We start from the raw sequence: 23,519 nt of genomic DNA, 5'->3' as shown, positions 1-23,519 counted from the left end.
TTTCCATCTGCTCTTCTCAGAACCAGTCCAGATGAAGCCAATTAGTAAACCTGAGGCCCTCAAGTTATTTTTATTGTATTATTTGTAGGAAAATATGCCATTTGAGAAATATCCAATTAAAATTTCCTAAGTACATTATCTCAAACCAGAAAGATGGAGAGTTAACTTAATTTGGGGCACTCTTAGAAGAGAAATGGTATTCCAATTAGACTTGATCTACCATCATCCTTTGTACCTGATGGCTTGTGTTTGCTGAAGAATCGAAAAAGATAGAATCAAAACATGTAATTTCATTGAAACTCAATACAAGAGAGTATGCATAGAAAGGAAAGTTTGAGGGGTGGAAATTTAATACTGTATTTTGTTCCTAGTTTGTAGAGATTGTTCCCAGGTCACCAGGTCCATGGGTGATTAATAGAGGAATGGAAAGATGACACCCACTTACTTATCTGCAGTAATATCACTAGATGTTAGAAATTAAGACATATTAATGTCTTCACTGCCCTAAAATGTTCTGCGTTTTATAAATATTTTGTTTAAGGAGTACTGCCTGTGTGCTCCATCTTCCCGGGATACTTAGCTCCTTGCAAAGTTTGCTTGCTCTCATAAGTCTCAGCTTCAATGTCATTTTTCCTAAAGAAGGTCACCTAGCATTCTCTTTTACACAACCTGGTTTATCACATTCTTAGCACTTACCATGATCTGTAATTACTTTGCTTGTTTCTTTGTTTATTTTCTATCTTTTCTATGAGACTAATCTTCATAAAGGTAGAAACATGTCTCTCTTTGTGGTGGAATCAACAAATGAATTAATAAATGAATGGGTGAGAGCCCAGTGCTTGAGTTGGTGTGAATAGGCAGCACAAGAAGGGATACACCTACTTCTTTTAAGGAAGAGTAAATACTCTTCTATATTATAAGGAATATTCTTTAAAGCCTAGATTAGCTTCTAATATAGAGCACTAGTTTAAGGATTTGAGTTGGAGTCAGCAAACATTTTTTTGGAAAGGGCCAAATAGTTGATATTTTAGGCTTTTTGTTTGTTTTAAAAAAGAAATCCTTAAAACATTAAAAAAAAAAAAGTATTCATAGCCTGCAATTATGACAAAAACAAGCTGTAGCCACATTTGGTTCATGGGGCATAGTTTGTTGACCCTGGTTTATAATTGTGTAACTCTGGGGCTTATTTTCTAACTACAAAACAAAAAGGATTGGACTATATCAATATTTTTAAAAAGTTTATATATATGTAGAATTAGAAAGAATAGTCTAGTGAACATGGGCACCTATCATCCAAATTTAATAATGAAGATATTTTTCCCATGATTTTTCTCTTTCTTTTACTCCTAACCAAATGACCCTTAAACTTTTTTTACCTTATAAGATTTTTTCTTGTAATAAAAATAATCTGCATTTATTATAGAAAATTTAGAAATGAAGAACAATCAAGAAAAAATTAGAGATTACCTTTTGTTATTTTACAATATCCTTTATTGTATGTGAATAATTTCTTAAAATATTATTTATAAATTTATGTGTAGCCTTCAGATTTTTAACCAGATGTTAAAATTTGGATACTTCTCCATGTCTGAAAATTCTTTGAAATCATAATTTTACATCGCTACATAATTTGAAAATATAAGGATGATCATAGCTTATTTGATCATTAATATTTATTGGATATTTAAGGTATGTTTAAGTTTAAATTTTTAAAAAATTATAAATTTCACTATGATGAACATTCTTATGTCTAAATATTTGTCCTCATTCCTCAGGTCAAAGAGCATGGTCAGTTTTAAGTCTCTGTACAAAAAATGCTCATCTATTTGGTACCCACAGCTGTATTGCCCATTTGAGGCTGCCTTATATTATTGCCATTTTAAATTTTGAATACATTCTTTTTCATTTCACCCATGTTATATGAACTTTAGATCAGGCACTGCATTTTTATATTCTCTAATCCCAAGACTCAGCACTAACACATTTTTCTCAATAATAAGGATTAGGAAGCAAAACAAGAACAAAACCAAAACAACAACAACAACAAAACAAAAACAAACAAACAAAAAACACTCCCCAAAACAACAACAAAAAAGAAAACCTTGATGCCTATTTAGGATGAGCATTGGTTTAAGAAAGCAAGGGGACTATCATACCTTATAAAAATTGATTGTGCTGTAATGATTTTTGGAAAATAGACTACCAATAGGATAACTAAACAATGCTAATACATACCACATTTTAACTGATTATATTTAAATATATATATATTTTTTAAAATACATATTTTTCAATATATTTTTAAGTCTGTGTCTATTTTTAAAAATATTCAGACTACTTGAGGGTGATTTTTATTAAATATACATTTAGGTTTAGTTACAATAGAATTAAACTTGATGTCACCAGACACCACATTGGGTGGAAGTGTATACTTTTCTGAATATGCTTACCTATGAGAATGTATTTTTCTAGTTCTAAGGAGAAAATTCCAGGTGGGAGGAGCATCACATATCACAGTTTATGACCCACATCATTAATGCATTCTTGAGGAAAGGTTCATCATAATGTAATTTGTTTTTGTCTTTAGCTATCAAAGAAATATATGCTACCTTTAGAAATCTGGAAGTACAGTTAAGAATAAAAAAGTAGGGAAAAAAATCCCCACATATAATTCCATTACCCAGAGGCAAAGACTGTCCCCATGTTAAAAATGTAGCACATGTCCTTCCAAAATATTTTTATAAGGCTTAATGCAATTATGAAGCTTAAAGTTTAACTTAGTAGCATTATACAATTTTTATCAATAGTATGTATTGAATACCTACTATATGTGGGGTATTGCATTACGTCTCTTTATTCTCTAAAATACTTCGACAAACAGTTCAGCTGTCAATATCCAAAGACATTTATTTAGTTTTTTAAAAGTCACAAAGCATATTTCCAAATCCTTAGAAGCAGGCATTGTTGCATCAGTTGCTACATAAAAGGCTGGCTCACGTTATTAAGTAACTCACATAATTCTATTTTTGATATCTGTATTTGTCCTGCTAGTGATAAGAGAGCACAAATTTATCACTCTCTGTTTTTGAATTCTTGTTTTGCAAATATTCAACATTCAGTATTAGAGACTGTAAAGATATAGCAAAAGTAAAGCCTTCAAACTCTAGTTCATAAAATTCTAAACTACCATTTTACGGGTATGCTCCTTGGATTGTATTAAGATGTTTCTTTATCTTAACTTTTGTACAAAAACTTAAAAAAAAAAGTGAACCTGATGTTCTTAATGTTGTCTTTCTTTCTTTTTGTATAATCCAGAGTAGGAAGACTGAAGTATTAGTAAGACTAAAGGATTTTTCCTAACTTAGGAAAAGTTTGAAGTTGTGTTTCTACACATGCCTGGTCCACCCTTTCGACCAAATAGTCCAGTGTGCTGACCAGTTACTAGATTTAGAAGATACTAGAATCACAAAAATCATGGGCAAATAGTTGGGTATTGCCAAGCTGATCTTCCAGGAGATTATGGCCTGGAGTTGTTAAGGGACTTATTTAAGATCACACAACTCATATGTGGTTGGGACTAGATTAGATTATAGGCCTTCTGATTTAAAGTCTTATGTAATTTTCACCCTCTGTAGCAAAAATCAGGAGGGATTCTTCAATTCATTCCAAATGATTGAGTTATATAGGTATTTACTTTATGATTAGAAGCCTTAGGTATGGATAACTAGCGTTTAGAATATTAGGCTTCCACATTATTGAAGATCTTCTGATTCAACATTCACGCTGCTAACCAATATTACTTAAAGTGAATCATGTTACAAAGTTTAGTTTCAAACAAAATGTTTTTTGCATGCTCTAGCATGCTGCTCTCTAAAATTGCAATCTTAAAAGTCTCATTATAACAACTCTTAGTTTTCTGAATCTAGCCAAAAAATTTGGCCAATAACAACAGAATCTTAGCCTATCAATCTCACAAGTTATCTAAACTATTTGTGCCTTGTTTTCTTCAACAGGAAATTGGGGACAAACATAGTAGCTACCACACAGTGTATAGTAAGGACTAGATTAATTAATATACACAAAGCAGTTAGAATAGTTTTGTTATTATTACAATTAAATTGTGGTCTAAGTCATTACTATAAACATTTCCTGAATATTATTGAATATGTAAGATCAAGGTTATATGAAGATTGGCCATATTTTTTTAGGAATAGGTTATATGAAAACATTTTAAATTATACATATTTTTTTCTCTATCAGATAAATGTTCTTAAATCATAACATTAGACCTTACAATGGAGTAAAATTTTAAAATGAAGTAAGATTATCTCCATTGTTATTTGGGTCTCTTCAAAAAAATTATTTGCAAAGTGTCTACATAGCTCTAACAATAATGCTACAATTGTCCTTCAGAATTTTTTATGTGATTACTGCTGGTAACTGAATATTATTTCATCTGCAACAGGAATTTAAAATGGAATTGGACTTTTAAGATTGATGCATAATAACTGTACATATTTATGGAGTCCATATATGATATTTTAATACATGCATACAATATGTAATGATCAAATCAGGGTGATTAGGGTATCTCTCACCTCAATTATTTGTGTCGGGAACATTTCAGATCTTCTTTTCTAGCTATTTTGAAATATGTAATAAATTATCATTAACTCTGGCCTCTGGTTTTGGTATGAAACCAAGTGACTAGAGTACCAAGCAGTATGAGAAGGTAGCAGGAAACTATTTTTGTATTGTTAACTCTCACTCAACATTCCAAACTCAGAAAAGAGATTGGAGAGTTTGAGGGAAGTTTTTGAAATTTACGCAGATATTTGGAGGCAACTACTGTTGTGTTGTGAGTTTTAGTTCCCCCTAAATGGGAGGAATTGGGAGTTGCCTATTATTTTGCCTCAAGCAGGAGAGAGGAGTAGCAGAGAAACCACCTAGACAGCTTGATGTGTATTCCCTGCCTTTGTGTTTGGGAAACATGCTAGCTGGTGGGTCTAACTCACTCCTGAAATCTCTCAATGTGAACAACAGCCTCGTTGTTGGCAAGGAGAAGTGGTTGCTTTGTGTAACCTCAACTTCCAGATTTTGCTGGGTCAGGGAATGTGTGTTTCCAGGGGACTAGAGTTTGGCCACATGTAGGAATTAATGATTATCTCCCATCCTGTCCATGAGGGCAGATTCAGATATCAAAGAGAACCCAGCAGGAGGCTGGGTGTCTGAGGATCCTACAAAGAATTGCACAAGTTTTAGATACCTGTCAGGCCCCAGAGCCCAATGAAGGTAGCTCAGTAAAAACTTTCCTTTCCCCATTCCTCTGCTTAATTTTTCCCTTCTGCTTCAGTCAGGAGTCAGAAATTATTGTTACCAAACTGGTGTCGGAAGAGGAAAACATAGCTCAGAAAAACAGAAAACAAGTAATTCTCCACCTTGACATACTTGGGGAAGGGGAAATAACTATAACTTTGAGTGATTTTATGTCTTTACATTTATTCTAAACTGTATCTACTATGGAATAATATCAATATGAAAAAATATCAATTTTTTAATGAAGGATCTTTTATTACCTGAACGTTACCAGAAAAGTTACGAGACTTGACCTGAATTTCATCTGGGGGAAAAGGAAGAACAAGTACCCAGAGTTGAATTAAATATAATTGGCAATTAATATTATTTTAATATTATTTTTTATAAATTCTGCTTGTTGAGTATAATAATTATACATTGATAGTTTACTTAATAATTTTCTTATATTTATATATTTAGGTTTATGACATGCATTCTGGCTAATGTCACTCTAGACAGGTTTATGCATATTTCTATCTTATATTATGGGTTCTTAGAAATACAGTACCAGAAAGGGAACACTCTTATGTATAAATATTAACAGATTGCTGTTTGAAAGGATTGAAATGCTGTCTATTTCACCATCTTTGCACAAATGTTTCTAATATCAAGAAGTTCAAAATAAAAAAAGATTCAAAAACATTCTTGATGTTATAACATTTATGGGAAGTGTTGATTGCAAAAAGAAAGAAAACCCTCTTTTCAGAAGTTTATTAATGAGCCTAAAATAATTTGACTTTTAAGTATTAAGAAAACTAATACATCAGTATCTCAGTGACTTAAATGAAACTTCAAAAAGTCAACTATGAAATAATAGAAACTTAATAGAAATTAAAATACTTTGCTGTACTGTAAAAAGACCAACATTTTTTCTTTAAATAAGATAATATATGTATCTAACACTACATAGTTTGCTTTTTAAAGCAGCATAAGTTCTCTAAAGGAAGATATCATAAAGATAATAGTAATATACAGATAATTTCTAAAAGACAACATCTATGAATAGATAGTTTTATTGTGGTGTCTTTTTTTTTCTTTTAAAAAATGCTAAACACTGACAGAAGTTAGTATTACATATCCTAGACTGGAGTAGATGTTCTGAGAAAACAAACTGCAGCAGCTAGACACAAAATGTTCATTCCTTGGATCCCACATCTAGAAGTTTTACATCTGCAGTGATCTCTCTGGAAACTAAGTCTGGTTGCTGCTGTAGTTTACTTTCTGCTGATTCTTGAAACACCAATGTGATTCTACTTCACAGCCTTGAGTGGCAAATTCTAGCTGCCTTTTTGTGATAGTCTCTATAATTGTGGACACTGATTCTGTGACAAGTTAAGGTTGAATTAATAACCTAGAGTAGAAAGAAGGTTACATTCAGGGTCATCTACAAAACTGAAATGTTGCAATTCCCTTCTCTTTTAGAAAGGGACATTTCCTAAAGAGCTATGTAACTGACCATTCCCATTTTGCCTTTTAGCACCACTAATATTCCCACTACTGTGCAAATTCAGTGGTGAGTCTCAGCAGATTTCACAAGAAGTTCCTACCTGGACCAAGCTATATCCTGTGCGCTGGACCAGTGCACGTAGGGCTGCTTCCTTCTGGGTGCCGCTCAATCCATCCCCGGATTTGTGATTTGATTCCATTGAGAGTGATTATCAGCAAAAAATCAGGTTAATTAGGGTTGCTCACTGAAACCAAATTTAAGATAAATTAAGTAAATTACTGTTGCCAAGTCCAAACTTCTCCTTTTCATGAAGGACATCTTTAAGAAATATTGTCTGTAAAGGAGTCATTAAAGTCAGAGCAACTAAGAATTATATACAAATAAGGCTCAGTAAATGTACTCTTAAAAACTTTTAAAAACGTGCAATATTTGTTGAAATTTAGAAACAAAACAATAATACTCATTCTCCAATTATAATGCAGATTAGTAATTCTGAATCCACTTATCTCAGGATGTCACCAAATGCCCCAAAACAGATCAGCTCCCATCTATTAAAAGAATATGAAGGATGGTCTTTAAAGATGTGGGAAGAGGGTACCATGATTAATTCTAACCACTAAGATAAGGCATCAGAATTCTCAAAGATTGAGCTGTATTTTATGTGTCAGCAGAGACAATTATCTACTTATTCTTCAAAGATAAAATTCTAGAACAAAATGTTCCAGTATCATATATACAGAAGTGATCATGCAAACTATGTAATAAAAATGTGACATTGATTTTAACAAAGCAAGAACAATGGATGCTTTTGCGTTGTTGTGGGAAGGGTCTGCTAACATCCAGATCACATGCCACAGACATGCTCAGTAGAGTACATGAAAAAGTCTGTAAATTCTAAAAAATGATGAAAGTTTACATATGTTCATGTTTGCGTATACAGATATGAATATATAATTTCAGCATTTCATTGTCTGTATTTTCTATTTTGGAAACATGATTTGAATTACATTTTAAATGGGTAATTGCCCACATCCACAGGTTTCCAGAACAGGATAATATCCATTTTGAAGGTTCTATGCTGTTGGGGGTGTGAGGCCTGGGAGGTTCCCACATATACAGAGGTGAAGGCTGCCACACTAATTATAGTATTAGTGGCTCAGGGAAGGTTCTATGCTGGATTTTCATTGTGTTTAATGTGCTCTGTCAACCAGGACAGAGGAAATATGTTTTACAATGATCTGACTCGAATGCAACTAGAATGTATTTGAATATAGGTACTTTTGAAAATTTTCTGACTTATTCATTGAGAATTCCTGTACTGCTTTTCATTGTCCTTTAAAGACTGAGGATGAAGGCACCATTAATAATATAAGAAACTGAGTGAAAAATTGGGTGAAAGAAAAAAGTGAAGCGGAAGTGGTCATTTCTGAAAAATGCAGCTTTAAGGTATTCTAGTACAAAAATTATCATTACTTGAATAATAGAATAGTAATAGAATATTACTATCAGTAACAATAGCAATATTATTAGGACTATCTACAAACATTAGTATTAATAGTACCACTATTACTAATAGCACTAATATTAGTACTAATATTACTAATAGTGTTAGTATTACTAATTGTAGCACTATTAATAATGCCAATGCTGGTGTTACTAATAGTTGTAATAATGGAAATTCTACTATAGTAATTGTATATTACTAATACTATTAGTATTACTATTGCTACCACCATTGTTATAGTATTATTTTAATTACAGGTAATTATTACTATTACTACTATTATAATTAGTGCTACTATAGTAATACTAATAGTACGACTATTAGTAATAGACATAGGGATTCTACTACTGAAGTAGTAGAATTAAAGAATGTCCCAAACTAATAGATAAGCATCATTTAGAAAGTAATATTTTGGCTAGGTACAGTGCCTCATGCCTGTAATCCCAGCACTTTGGGAGGCCAAGGTAGGCAGATCATCTGAGGTCAGGAGTTCGAGACCAGCCTGGCCAACATAGTGAAACCCTGTCTCTATTAAAAATGCAAAAATTAGCCAGGAGTGGTAGTGCATTCCTGTAATCCCAGCTACTTGGGAAGCTGAAGCATGAGAATCACTTGAACTTGGGAGGTGGAGGTTGCAGTAAGTCAAGATCATGCCATTGCACTACAGCCTGGGCAACGTGAGACTGTCTCAGAAAAAAAAAAAAAAGAGAGAAAGAAAGTATTTTTTCAGTATAATTTAGAAAATTAAAAGAAAAAAATGAGATGATAGAGAGTTACCTGTTTTTAGGGCCAGAACAATGTCATTCTCTGCATATAAACATGGACATTCTTGCCTTCACCTTTCTGATGGTTCTTGCTTGCTGCTGACCCAGGCCAATTAAGTTTGCATTCACTGATTGTTTCAAGAAGCATACAGTTAATGCTCTCTGTTTGCCAGCTCTATCCTCTGCCTCGCTTTAGGGCATCATGTTTTATGGGGACTCTGTTAACTTAGTAAGTTAATATGCCAGCTTCAGTGCCTGTACTTTGCAAAAGGCAAAGACTTGAAGCCTTACAAAGGAAACTAGTCTTGAAGATAAAATTTAACTCTTGCTCTTTTCCCAAAGGTTACTAAAATTGTCTTTTTGCAATGACACTCTCAAACTCTCCCACTGTGCTGAATTAACCTACAAAAGCAGGGAGGCTGCGGATTGGATCTGCTGGGATTATTTATGTATGTCTTAAGGCCCTTTAAAGGCAAAGTCTACAGTCTTCTGGCCAAATTGTAGATTTGTTCTTTGCTGAACTTCATCTTTTCCATTGACAAGATAACAGTCATGGTGAAATGACAAGTTCGTATTTGCAAAATCTGCCTTTAGTTTTGGTTAATAATTAGTAAAGGTTATTAAATGTATTTTCACATCAGAAAGATCTTTTGATCACATATAAATTTACTCTGAAGTTATTGAGAAAATCTGTATAATATCTCAATTATAGTGCTAAGTCATTGGGAATCAGGGTATGGAAATAAAATTCAAAATTTGCCACAAGAAATATTTAATCTTTAATTTTCATTTTGCAAAAAAATAACCCCTCTCAAAGTGTTGACCTATTCTAAGGGGTGAACTTGAATCCCAGATAAATATTTATTTTAAGCAAGTCTGACTTTTGTTAAAAAGCTTGGTCAATTCGAAATAAAGGCTTTGTAATACATCTTATAATTTAGCACCTTTTAAGTTCTTCAGATCAGAATTATAAAAGGATAGTTCTTCATGTACCTTATTGAAGAAATAGAATTTAAAACAAACATATGGCATGCATTAAAACTTCAGGAACTAAAGAAAAGCATTCATGAGTATTTATTACCTATTAATTCAGAAATTATTTATTGAATATCTACTGTCTTTCAAGAATTTTCAAGACATAGGGATGTAGCTGAGAAAATACCAGACCTCTCATCCCCCAAAATATCATGGAGTTTTATAGGGAGTGAGAGAGATAATAAATAAGATCAGTGAGTAGAATATGAAAGAGTGGATCTCATGGAGGCAAAAAGTTGAAAGGTGGTTACCAGAGGCTGAGAAAGGTAGTGGAGAGAAGGAGATGAGAAGTTGCTTAAGGGGTACAAAATACAGTTAGAAGTTCTAGTATTCGATAGTACAGTAGGGAAATTATAGCTAACAATAATTTATTTTATATTTTAAAATAACTAGATTTATAATATTCCAAACATAAAGAGAAAATAAATATTTGATGTGATATTCCAATTACCTTAATTTGATCATTACATGTAGTGTAGAGGTATCACAATATTACATGTACCCCCAAAATATGTACAACCAATATACATCAACACACAGTAAGTAAAATATAGTATGCCTATATAATTTCTGTGGAGAAAATTCACAGGTTTGTGGCACAGCACTGTTACCTAGATGAGGATGGCCGAGAACAGAAAGGATCAAAAAAGAAGGAGATTGGATGGAGGGGAAGGCTACAGTCAGTATTACAGGAAATAATCATATTCACATACTCTAAGCATCAGTTTCCTCATTTGTGAATTGGGGTGATGAGCAGGCTGTGCACCATATTGTGAAGATGAAATGTGAAAACACCTGTGAAACACTGCCCGAGGTTTGCTAATAACTCATGTTGGAGGAGAGAAGCAGAGGAGAGGAATAGCAAAAGGACTCCAGAAAGGGCCTAATGAAATGTCAACCGTTCCTTGTTTAATTTCCTCCCCTTTCACTTCTTCTTTATATCCCTCTAACAAGGGGATGAGGAAAGTACACTAAGTGTGAAAAGCCAGGACTTCCTCTAGTTCTTACAGTTTCCGTTAACTGGCAATCAGTGTTTCCCTGTCCTCTCAGACAGTATGTTTTTATTAGCAATGGAACACTTGGTTGAAATACGTCCTCACCACCAGACCTGCTATGTAAAAATGGTCCCCTCATTTCTTCTTCAACTTTCATCCCAGAGGAACCTCTCTGAGCCTGTTTCTTTACATGTAAAAATAGAATGAGGCTGGGTATGGTGGTTCATGCCTGTAATCCCAGCAATTTGGGAGGCCTGGGAGTTCCAGACCAGCATGGGTAACATGGCAAAGCCTCATCACTACAAAAAATATAAAAAATCATCCAGGTATAGTGGCGTGCACCTGTAGTCACACTACCTGGGAAGCCGACCACCTGAGCCTGGGAGGTTGAACCTGCAATGAGCTGTGATTGGGATACTGCACTCCAGCCTGGGTGACAGAATGAGACCCTGTCTCAAAAACGCTACTACTACTGCTACTGCTAATAATAATAATCATTAAATAAATACAATTAGGATGACAATAAGTTCACCATAGGGTTCTTTGATAATTCAATATTAATATTGGGAGCCAAATAATGAACATACATTTGAAATACTTAAAATGATTTCTGGCATGTAATAACTGTCTGATAAATATTAGCTATTATATCATTTTAATTATTATAATTGTCAATCTCTAAATCTAAGAGGCAGAATTTCAGAACTGTGGAAAGGATGAAGTCCCAGTTTCTTAGCATGATGCACTGCCCCTTTAGGACTAGATCCTAGACTTCCCTTCCAGTGTCATTCACATGCCCTGCCACTTGGCCTTCCCATGTTTTCTTACACCTCCAGGATCTCTGCTTACAATGCCTTTTCCTTTCCATGCCTCCTAACTTCACCATGTCAGCCGTATTGATCCTTCTCGACTTGATTAACATCTTCTTTGCTCCGTGATGCTTTCTTCCTTTGACAAGCTCTATAGGTAACCTTTAAGTGTCAGCTCCTCGGTGCTCTCAAAAAAACCTGTACATCCCTGTATTGTTTCACACATGACTGTATTTATTGGCTTATATGTCTATCTTTCTCAGTACATCGTGAGCTTTCTGAGCACAGGGACTATCTTGTACCTCATCTTTGTTTGCCCAGAAGGCTCTGCTTGACATTTTGCTAAGTGCTTCATAGATACTTGTAGAAGAAATACAAAACTTTGGATCAGCTATTTTATAAATTACAGTGACTTGCAGTGAAACAGAAGTAATAGTAATCTGAATTGAAAGTCCTAATACTTATTATTTCTCTTCTCTGGTTACTTCCTGGAAGTTCTGTCCTGGAATGAACTTGTTTTATGTAAGAAATTGATTCTTGTGGTTTCTCTGCATTTATGAATATGTCTTCATATTTGTGAGAGAGACAAGAAAAGTAAAAAAAAATTCAGAATATAGAGTGATTAAAATATAAAGTTAATATTTGGACACACTTTTCTACATCTGTCTAGTTTTATATTTGCAACATTAGTGCCTATTTGACTAAGAAAACAAAGATCTGGAAATTATTAGGGTTCAAGATTTCCACATTTCTGAAAAGCAGAGAGGATTGGAATGAATAGCTCACCCATCACTTGGCTGCAATTGCTCAATGGAAATTGCCAGAGTTCAGTACTGGGCAAGGTTAGAGCTGCGGTTCCCGACCCTGTTGGCCTCAGGTGCCAGTGGGTCCTGTTTCAGGGAAGTTGGCAGGGAATCAGATGAGAAGAAAGTTGGAAGAGAGTCACAGACAGGGTAGTACATTCTGACTTTTCTAAATCTAAACCTGTTAGGTGGATACTATGTCCTGCTCTTTGGTTATAAACCTGAGCTAAAAAGAGGAAACACACTTATCTTGTACCTAAAAACTCACCCCATATGAAGAACCAAGTCATGGAAAGAAAACTAAGAGAGGATTTTAAGTGAGATCTGTTATCTAAATTTGCCTGAAGTTATGACAATGGTGGAAGTTCTTTCTGCCCTACTGGACCATAAGTTGGCAACTAGGGAAACAGAGAAATTGGGAAAATTAGTATTTTATTTTTTATTTAATTTTTTTTGAAAAAGAAAATAGAGATGGGCTTGCTATGTTGCCCAGGTTGGTCTTGAACTCCTGGGCTCAAGGAGTCTTCCCTTCTTGGCCTCCCAAAGTGCTGGGATTACAGGAGTGAGCTACCATGTCTGGCCTGTTTTGTTTTTCAAAGTCTTTCAAATGGTAAATTGGGAAAGATACAAGACAAAGGAAAGAGGACTACATAATAGAAAATCACATTTAAAGAGTCATGAAAACATAGCTTGGAGAAAAAGAACTAGAAATGTAGTTGGGTACTACTGGGTATCTACCCAAAGGGAAAGAAATCAATATATCAAAAACATAACTGCCCTCATATGTGTATAGCAGCAATATTCATAATGGCAAAGAAAGGGAATCAACCTAAGTATCCATCAACCATTGGATAAAGAAAATGTTTTATATATATATATATATATATATATATATATATATGTGTGTGTTTATACATATATGCATATATGTATATATTCATAAAATCCCACTATATATATATACACACATATATACACACACACATATACATATATATGCATATATGTATATATACACATATATGCATATATATACACATATATATGCATATATGTATATGTGTGTGTATATAAATATATATATATATATACACACAGTGTGTGTGTGTGTATATATATAGTGGAATTTTATTCAGCCATAAAAAAGAAAGAAATTCTTTTATTTTATTTTATCTTTTGCAGCAACCTGGGTGGAACTGGAGGCTACTATCTTAAGTGAAACAATTAGGACACAAAAAAACAAATCTGTTCTCATTCATAAATGGGAGCTAAATAATGTGTATTCATGGAAGTAGAGAGTGAAATGATAGACAATGGAGGTTTGGAAGGGTAATGAGGTGGGAGGGTGGTGGATGATGAGAAATTCCTAATGGTTACAATGTACATTATTTGAATGATGGATACCCTAAAAGTCTTGACCACTCTGCAATCTATGCATATAACAAAAGTACACTTGGATTCCTAAGTTGTATAAACTTTGTTTGTATAAAACAAAAGACATGGTCATTGTGAATGATAAGCAGAGAAGAACAGAAAGGAGAAAAAAGATAAGGACAGAATTAAAGTTAGAAGAGTTCTTGGTTACAAATTAAAGTAATTATACTCAACTTTTACAAAAGGGTCAGCTAATATTAATTCAATATCTGCACCATGGTAGACAATTTAGAATTAGGAAATGGAAGCATTCTATTAATAGTATGTTTACTATTTTTACTTGCTTTGAATTTTCTGAAGAAATTGGATAAGGAAACTGAATGGGGAGAAACACTATTTCTGATTTGGTAAGTAGAGAAGTGTTCTTTTGTAATTGAGTGAGAAGTTGCTGGGGCCTGTAACAGTGTTGTGCCCCCCTGTGCATTTCAAATCCATGATGGGTTCACTTGCCACTGGGACCTCTCCAAACTGAATACAGTCTTTCCTCAATGTTTAATTCTACCTTGACATTGCATGATGTAGGCTGGTCCATAACTTTTATGTAACATACAAGTTGTATAAGTGGTTTTAGCATGAATTTCAGCCTTTGAGTATCTCCTGGGAATTTTATGTGAAAGAAATTCTAGATAGTACTGAAATGGTTGATGAAGGATTTATAACCAAAGTCTATATATTTGCCTGATGATGCTAAGTATTACTTTGTATTGCTTGATACAAAGTGCTAATATTCACCTTGGAAAAATATTTACAATTGGTCATAAGTCTATTTTGGAAATTAATTCATGTGGTAGCATGCATTTTGGACATGCATCATGAGCTGTAGCAAAATTAATAGAGAATATGAATACATAAAATTTCAAAAATGTAGCCATGAAGACATCACACAAAGTCCCAATATGTGGTATCTTATTGTTCTAAAACAATACTAGAAAAAAATTAACCCGAACCTCCTCTCTGTTATTAAAGCATTAGTAATAAATTATACATTAATTTAGAACTTGTCAATTTGGACCAAGACAGGGCTTAAAGAAAAGAAATGTAAAAGTTGTTCATAGTGGACATGTTAATTTTACTTATAATTATTGACAAAAATTTTTCTCTGTAGTAGGTTTCCACATTGTAAAGAAGGACATGCTTCCTTTGAAATTTCCGTTCTGTTCCTGCATTATCAGTAGCAAACTTACACAGGAACAGAACTGAAATTTAAATGTAAGCATATTTAAAAATGTGGAACCTGCTATAGAGGCAAATAACAGAAACCAAATACCGCACGTTCTCACTTACAAGTGGGAGCTAAATGATGGGAACATGTGGACACATAGAGGGGGACAACACACACTGGTGCCTTTCGGAGAGGGTGTAGGGTGGGAGGAGGAAGAAGATCAGGAAAAATCAATAATGGGTACTAGGCCTAATACCTGGGTGATACAATAATCTGTGCAATAAATCGCCATGACACAGTTAACCTATGTAAGAAACCTACACTTGTACCCCTGAACTTAAAAAATAAAAGTTAAAAAAATTTAGTTCTGGTACTATGATTTGAACTTTTCTGAGACCTGGTTTTCTAGTCTAAAAGGGGATAAGAACACTGATACCTAATTTGAAGGGTTTTAAAAGGATGAAATAAATAAAGTAATGAATGTGAGAGTGCCTAACATAGTACCTGGCATGTAGAAGGTGCTGTAGAAATATTCTGTTTTTATTCTTTTTCTGCTGCTTTGTTTAACTCATCTTAGCCATCATCTGTGATTTTCTCATTGGTTGCTCTCCTCCTGTTTCTCCAGTGCAGAGAAAAATGCAATTTTGAATGCGTTATCTTAAGCTTTTTATATTGCCTTAATAATGGATCCAGTTATTTATCTTTGTTTTTGCTTCTCAGTAGAAAAGTCCTTAAGTTCCTGAGACTCTTCATGTTTGTCACCTCTCATAGAATATATTAGCATCGTTATTAAGGTTAGGCACAAGTGAAATATCTAATAATAAAGAAATATTTGAATAAGCAGTGGTACAGTACAGCAAATCAATGTTCTAGAAAAATATAAAATAACTTGGACAGATATTTGTGAAATACAATAAAGTAGAAAAGGCAGATTATAAAATAGAATGTATGGTCTGATTTCATTTGTATTAATTTTTATATTAAAAAATACTTTGATTACAAAAGGCTAATTGATTATCTCTGGGTGGGTGGATTAACAAATTATTTTTGTTTTCTCCATTGTTGCTTATTTGACTATATTTAGCTATCTATGATACATAGCTCTTACTCATACTATAAAATATAAAAGTTAAAATTATGTTAATAAGTGGATGTTAATAAAAATGTAATACTTTTCATTGAGATGTGGTCAAGATTTTATTTTTTTAATTAATACATAATAGATGAACATATTTTTAGGGTACATGTGATAATTTAATCCATTTATATAATATATAAAGCTCAAATCAGTATAATTGGGATATGTATCACTTTAAACATTTGACTCTTCTTTATGCTAAAAACATTTAAATCATTTTGAAGTTTTGAAATGTACAGTGGATTATTGTAAATTATTGTCTGTTTATTAATTACAAGACAATACACACTGAAACTAAGCATTCAACTAAAGAAGCTAGGGAAAGAATAAAATGGACTAAAAGAAATTAGAAGGAATCAAAGATAAAAGTAGAATTAATAAAACAAATCTGTAGGCTTGATAAATGTATGTAACAGCTGATTGAAAAGATTAGTAAATTAGCATCCAGCAGGCAATCCTGACAAGGTAAAAAGGAGAAAATAAATTTTCAAAAAAAGAGAAAAATTTGATGTAACCAAAGATTCATAGACTTTTAAAAAAGAGAACACTTTTGCCAATAATTTGAAAAATATACGTGCAGTGGACAAATACTTAGAAAAGTATGGATTTTTTTAAGTTGCCTCAAGAATAAGTTAAAAATTTGAATAAACTAGTAATCATAATCTATATTGAAAACAATCAGTGTTTCCCTCCCAAATAATACCAGATCCAGATTATTTTATTAGGCAAGTTTTATAAGTCACTTAAGAAGCAAATTATTCCTTTGAAGGAATATAAAGCCTTTTGAAGAGTAGAAAATAATAGAAAACTTCTGAAATTATCTACAAACTTAAAATATCTGATACAAAAAAGAATACCGCAAAGTAGAACACTAGACCAATATCATAGGAGTATAGATATGAACTATATATGGAAAAGCATCCAAAATAATAATATACAATAAACAAGATGGGATCATTACAAAAATACAAAGTCTATTCAACATTAGGGGGTTCTGGAAGTTTAATTCATTTCATTAATAAAGAGAAAACACGTGATCATCACAGTAAATGTAAAAGTGGCACTTAATAAAAGTGAATACCCACTATTGGTTTAAAAAAAAAAAAACTGGAAACTGTAATTCTCAGCAAACTGACGCAAGTACAGAAAACCAAACACCACATGTTCCCACTTATAAGTGGGTGTTGAACAATGAGAACACAGGGACACAGGGTGGGAAACATCACACACTGGGGCCTGTCAGGGGCTGGGGGGTCTAGGGTAGGGATAGCAGGGGGTAGGGGGATTGGAAAGGATAACATTAGGACAAACACTTGATGTAGATCAAGGGGCTGGATGCAACAAACCACCAAGGCATGTCTATACCTATGTAACAAACCTGGGCGTTTTGCACATGTACCTCAGAACTTAAAAGTATGATAATAATTTAAAAAATCTTCATAAATTAGCAATAGAACAAAATACCCTTAAATTGATAAAAAGCATCCCTCAGAAATATGAAACAAACATTATACTTAGTAATGAAACACCGCAATAATTTATTTTCATTAAAAACAAGTAAATCAACAATATAATATGATTGAAACTAGTGAAAGAATACTACAAGGACAATTATAAAATAAATGTTCTGTATTTAACAGAAATAACAAGTGAAGTATGAGAAGATCTGAACAATATAAGAAAAACTTATAAAATATGAATAAACAATGAGAAATGTTTAAAACCTATGTGAAAAAACTGATAAAATTCGTCTAAAAGATCTAAAGTCCTGAGTGAATGAAAGCCTTATTGATGTACAGATATCAGTTTTTCCCAAATTATTACTTTAATGCAATTCTAATTTAAAGTCCAATGAAATTATTCTGCAATTTGACAAATTGATTTCACAGTTCACCATTTATTGCGCAGGAACAATGCGCAATAAATGACGAAACATGTATTGAAAGTATAGAATGATTTGGAACCATTCTAATTAACAGTTAAGATGAAAACAAACAGAAATAGAAAGCTAGACTAATGGAATGAAATAAAAACTCTGGACCCATGGTTTTGTTTATACTGGAACTCGACAATAGATGCAATTTCAAATGCATAGGAAGATCATAGATAATTTGAGAAAAAATAAAGTGGGCATATCACCTCATAACATGCTAGCTATCTAAGTGGAATAAAGAAATAATCTTTAAAAGCATTGTATAACTCCCAGAAGAAAATATAGAAGAGTATTTTTATAATCTCATGGTACAGAAGGTCTTCTAAACCAAGCAAATTAAGAACCATAAGTGAAAAGACTAACGGATCTGACTATGAAAATATTACCAACTTCTGTAATGGCAAAATAAGTGAAGTTAAAAAAAGTCCACAGACTGGCAGAAAATGATTGTTATTTATATAGCAGACAGAGAAGTAATATCTGTAATATAGAGATTATTTTTAAATAAATAGACACAAGTCAGTGGACAAATGAGCAAAGGAAATCAACAGTCAATTTAAAGAAAAGAAATCAAAATAGTGTATAAATTTATAATTTAATAATGATAATCTTTAGTGATCAAGAAAAGGCAAATTAAAACAAAAAACCAAGATACCATTTTTTGGCCTATTATGTGGCAAAATTTAAAAAGACTTTAAAAAAGAATAATAAACATAGGTAACAATTGCTGAACACATATGCTATGTTCTGAAAGTTTTAAACATAATTTATTTAAACCTCATAAAAGCTCTGTGCTGTAGGTATTATTATTCCTATAATATGGGTAACAAATCAAGATAGAGAAAGGTTAAGGTGCTCAAGGTTACACAGGTAAAGAGTGGCAGAGAGATGATTTGAATTTAGGTAGCCTGGTGGCTGAGACTGTGTTTGTAATTACTAATTTTACTTCTTTTCAGTTTCCTCATCTTAAAAAAAAATTAGGCAGGGGGTGTGGAGATTATATCTACCCTGCCTTCCTTAAAGTGTTGCTGTGACGAACACAGGACATCTTAATGAGCTGATGAGGGTGATGCTATAGTCCAGATTCTCTTCCATAGGGACACATGGACTGGAGCATCTGAAGCACTACGGTTACTTAGCCTCTTTGCTGGAATGAAAGTGAACTATTATAATAGCTCCTTCAAGGAATGTTGTGTGTGGATTGGCTGATGCTTCACTCGGACACATCAAGGATCTGACCCCCTGTGGATATGGTCCAAATGGATCCAGCTGTCTGCTATGCACTGAGTCATATCTTACTGAAATTCTACTTATTGGCAAGTGTGGCACCTTCATGGTTTACCAAGTAGTGTATCATTTGGCAAGATCTGACTCAGCTTTCATGCGTACTTTTATTCTTATATTTAATTTTTTTTTTCTGAGATGGAGTCTCCCTCTATCACTCAGGTTGGAGTACAATGGCATGATCTCAGCTCACTGCAACCTCCACCTCCCGGATTCAAGTGATTTCCTGCCTCAGCCTCCTGAGTAGCTGGGATTACAGATGCATGCCACCACGCCTAGCTAATTTTTGTATTTTTAGTAAAGATGGGATTTTGCCATGTTGGCCAGGCTGGTCTCAAACGCCTGACCTCAGGTGATCCACATGCCTCAGCCTGCCAAAATGCTGTGATTATAGGTGTGAGCCACCATGCCAGGCCATTTAAATTCTTTAAAGTGTTGATTCTTCTTTCCACTGATCTTTAGTTCTTCTGGATTGTAGATAGTAATAGAGGAAGAAATAAGCTATAGACCAAATATCTCATGAGGGTGCAGTGGAGGTAATCAAAGACCCAAGTGCCTCTCAAGACACCCAACACAACTACTTTGTGTATATGTGTTACACACAGCTACTCTCAGGGAATGAGTAGGATCTTCTCACCCTCCATCCTCAAATGTCCATATAATTCATTTTTCATTCTTCTATCTCTTTTTCTGTCTTATTCTTTAATTTTTATGCTCTTTCTTGCTCTTCTAGTGAAAACCATGGCTAAAGAATTTGCTGAATCCATCTGACATGAATATTGTGCTTTTAAGGCAAGATATTAAATGTTGTGGAGGAGTGGTGCTGATACAACTTTCTAAAGAAATTGCTATTTTTGCAAGGAAGTATAGGACTAGCTGATGTTTGATTACTGTTTGTTGAGGTTTAAAATCTATATACCATCCAATTTGGAATCCTTCTAAGTCCTAAGTGGAGTAACTTAAAATAGCAAAACCTAAGGTACTGAAAAAATTTCACTGTAGTGAAAATATCTATAGAGAAAAGAAAACCTATATCAGGGAAAAAGTACCATAGAAACCACTGTCTCAGAGTTTATTAGAGAAAAAGAAGCAGATATATAATGAACAAATAATTATTTTATCATAATTTTAATGTGTTTGTGTATATATGTATATATCTGTGTATATGTACATATGCACACACACCTGTATTAAATCAGGGCATTAAAACATGCAAGTGGTAGAGGAGATATTTTTTCTCAATTTTTAAAAAAACTACATCAAGTCAGAAATCAGACACAAGCTCATGAAAAGAAAAGTGTTACCTCAACTCTTAGGGAAGTTAAGCACATTCATCCGGCCCACAGATCATCAGATCATAATTTTTGCAAAACAATCCTGACATCTAGAAATCTTTTTTGTTTTGTTTGAGGAAAAAGTTATTTCAAATAGTTAGAACAATTTATTTTCATATAAAATTTTGTTTAAAATTATATAACATAATCCAATAGAAACACATCTTGCTTTTTAGCATATTCTCATTAAGTGGATTTTATAAAGGTACATTTTATCTGTTTTGAAAGACATTTTTCCATTTGTTTAAAATGCCCTTTAAATATCAATGAAAAGCACTTTAAATCCTTAGGATTTAGCTTGAACTGTAAATTACACAAGGAAATACCAGAAGAGGAAGCATTAACCTATGCACCTGTGCACATCTTGTCAAAATAGTACTTTGAGGTTTAACTGCAAGTGTTCTTAAATTTTAGCAAGTAATATTCACCCCATTAAATCTCTCCTTCCTTTTTTTTATTCCGTGCCCTCAAAACTTCACTGTAATCTTCTCCAACAGAGGTTGTGTTCAATTTGAGTAAATCCCATAACTGTGACTTTCAATAAGTTGCGTTAAAGCCCTATTCTTGAAATATTGTACCACTATTAAAGCATACTCCCGATTGGCATTAAAAGATCACGTAAGAACAGCCATGGTAGAGCCAGGTGCCAAGAGCAATGACATACAGAAGCTGTTTACAAAAACCAGACTCCCTACCTGGCCTCATCGTAGAATCACCTGTGCTTAGGCATCATCTTTCCCACCCCGGAAGGATTCTGATTCAGCTGGTCTGGAATGGGGCCCAGGAAATGATATATTTTAAAGCTCCCCAGGTGATAACAATAGGCAGCTGCATGTACAACAGCTGACTTAAGCTTTAACTTATACATGTTACAGGTCAAACAAAACAAAACAATTGAAAGTAATTGAATTTATTCCACCTACCAAATAAATGGGCCATACGGTCACATAAAAAATCTAATTAAAAAGAAAAACACTACATGACAAAGGTAGAAACTAGATAGGAGGAAAGAAAACATAATTCAAATTTTTTTCTAATAATTGTTTTGTCTACAATTTCATCATTTCTAAAGAATATTTTCCTAGTTGTTAGTATTTATAAATAAGAAACCTTGAACAACCTTTAAAGATCTGACTCTTACTAGATTCTGGCTCATATGATTTGTTTTCAACTCAGTTTTGATGAGGACTAGCCAATAAGATATTTATGTTACCACTGCATCCATAAAACTAGTACTTGTGTGGTTCTACATATGGAAAGGAAGCAAAAGCTGTGGGGTGGAGAAAGTACAGAGAAAAGGAAATCTCTTAGGAGAAAAGAACAGATGTAGGAAAGTTGAATCATGTGAATAATGAAGAGCCTTAGCAGTTCTGTGAATTGCCATGAATTCTGCCTCTAAAATCCTAACAGTCTCTTTATCCAGAGCAATCTTCAATATAGGCATCTCATGAAGCCTGGATCTTGACTTGTTTTCTGCTTTCTATACATATGTATACTTCCCCGTTGTTCCCTCTACACTCCAAGTTCTATTTCCCACCCCATTTGCCATTATTGAACTTAACCTGAGCTCAGCGAAAGCGTAGACTGAAAGAAATGTCACTGCTTACTACCTTCTAGGCACAGCATGTCTGTTCTGCACACCACTGGAAGATCAGCCTCCCTAAAATATCCCTTCTAGTATTCTCCTCCCCCAAATCCTTCACTGGACTCATCACTAACTAGAAAGAAATAGAGTTCAGCCCCTTAGCCTAACGTTCAGAGTCTGCCATGACCTGGTCCTAACTCGGCTTTCCTGATTTTCTTTCAATGCAAGCCTGGAGCTATACCACGCTCAAGCCCATCAGGTCTCCTAGGCACACCAGTTACTTTTTATTTTACCTAAGTGCCTTTGTCCTTGTTTCCCATTTTCCACATGACTAGAATTCCCATTATTCTTTCTATAATTTCCTTGGCTAAACCGAATTCATGCCTATTCCATTAGGTGTTGGGTGTATGTGATTTTGTGTGTATACATGTATAAGTGCACTAGCACATATGTTCAGACATTAATAAGTATATACACACAGGGGTGAATAAACTCTGAGAGGTCAGTTTTGGCAGCACAACATCACACAAGAGAACTTTCAATACACCCCTTTCCTTTTGCAGCTGCTCTGACTTCAATACTCTCTTATAAAGCTTCCAGCCTGTGCTCAACTTGAAGAAGCATATCAGAAACTCAGAAACAGGAATACTCATAGGTGACCTGTCCTTGTCAACACTGAAGATTCAGAGAAGAATGATGGGTTTTGGCCGGGCGCGGTGGCTCAAGCCTGTAATCCCAGCACTTTGGGAGGCCGAGGCGGGTGGATCACGAGGTCAAGAGATCGAGACCATCCTGGTCAACGTGGTGAAACCCCGTCTCCACTAAAACTACAAAAAATTAGCTGGGCATGGTGGCGCGTGCCTGTAATCCCAGCTACTCAGGAGGCTGAGGCAGGAGAATTGCCTGAACCCGGGAGGCGGAGGTTGCGGTGAGCCGA

General features: G+C 34.0%; 1 protein-coding gene across 3 annotated transcripts in view; it reads right to left on the bottom strand.

Annotated features, from left to right (window-relative positions):
* The window catches only part of A1CF (APOBEC1 complementation factor), a 76,019-nt gene that overhangs the window by 43,576 nt on the left and 8,924 nt on the right, over positions 1 to 23,519 (bottom strand). For 2 of the 3 annotated variants that reach the window (XM_017536385.2, XM_017536387.2), the window contains exon 2: positions 6,903 to 7,046. In XM_017536385.2, the coding sequence (XP_017391874.1) occupies positions 6,903 to 7,001 (99 nt within the window). In that variant the 5' untranslated portion in view covers positions 7,002 to 7,046. Of the gene's footprint in view, positions 1 to 2,450; positions 2,584 to 6,902; positions 7,047 to 23,519 lie in introns of those variants that run through there. The other variant, XM_017536388.2, reaches the window with a different exon arrangement.

The sequence above is a fragment of the Cebus imitator genome, unplaced genomic scaffold (assembly GCF_001604975.1).
Source record: "Cebus imitator isolate Cc_AM_T3 unplaced genomic scaffold, Cebus_imitator-1.0 Scaffold97, whole genome shotgun sequence".
NCBI classification, from domain to species: domain Eukaryota; kingdom Metazoa; phylum Chordata; class Mammalia; order Primates; family Cebidae; genus Cebus; species Cebus imitator.
Note: the sequence above shows the minus strand (reverse complement) of the source record. Positions and strands in the feature narration are given on the sequence as shown.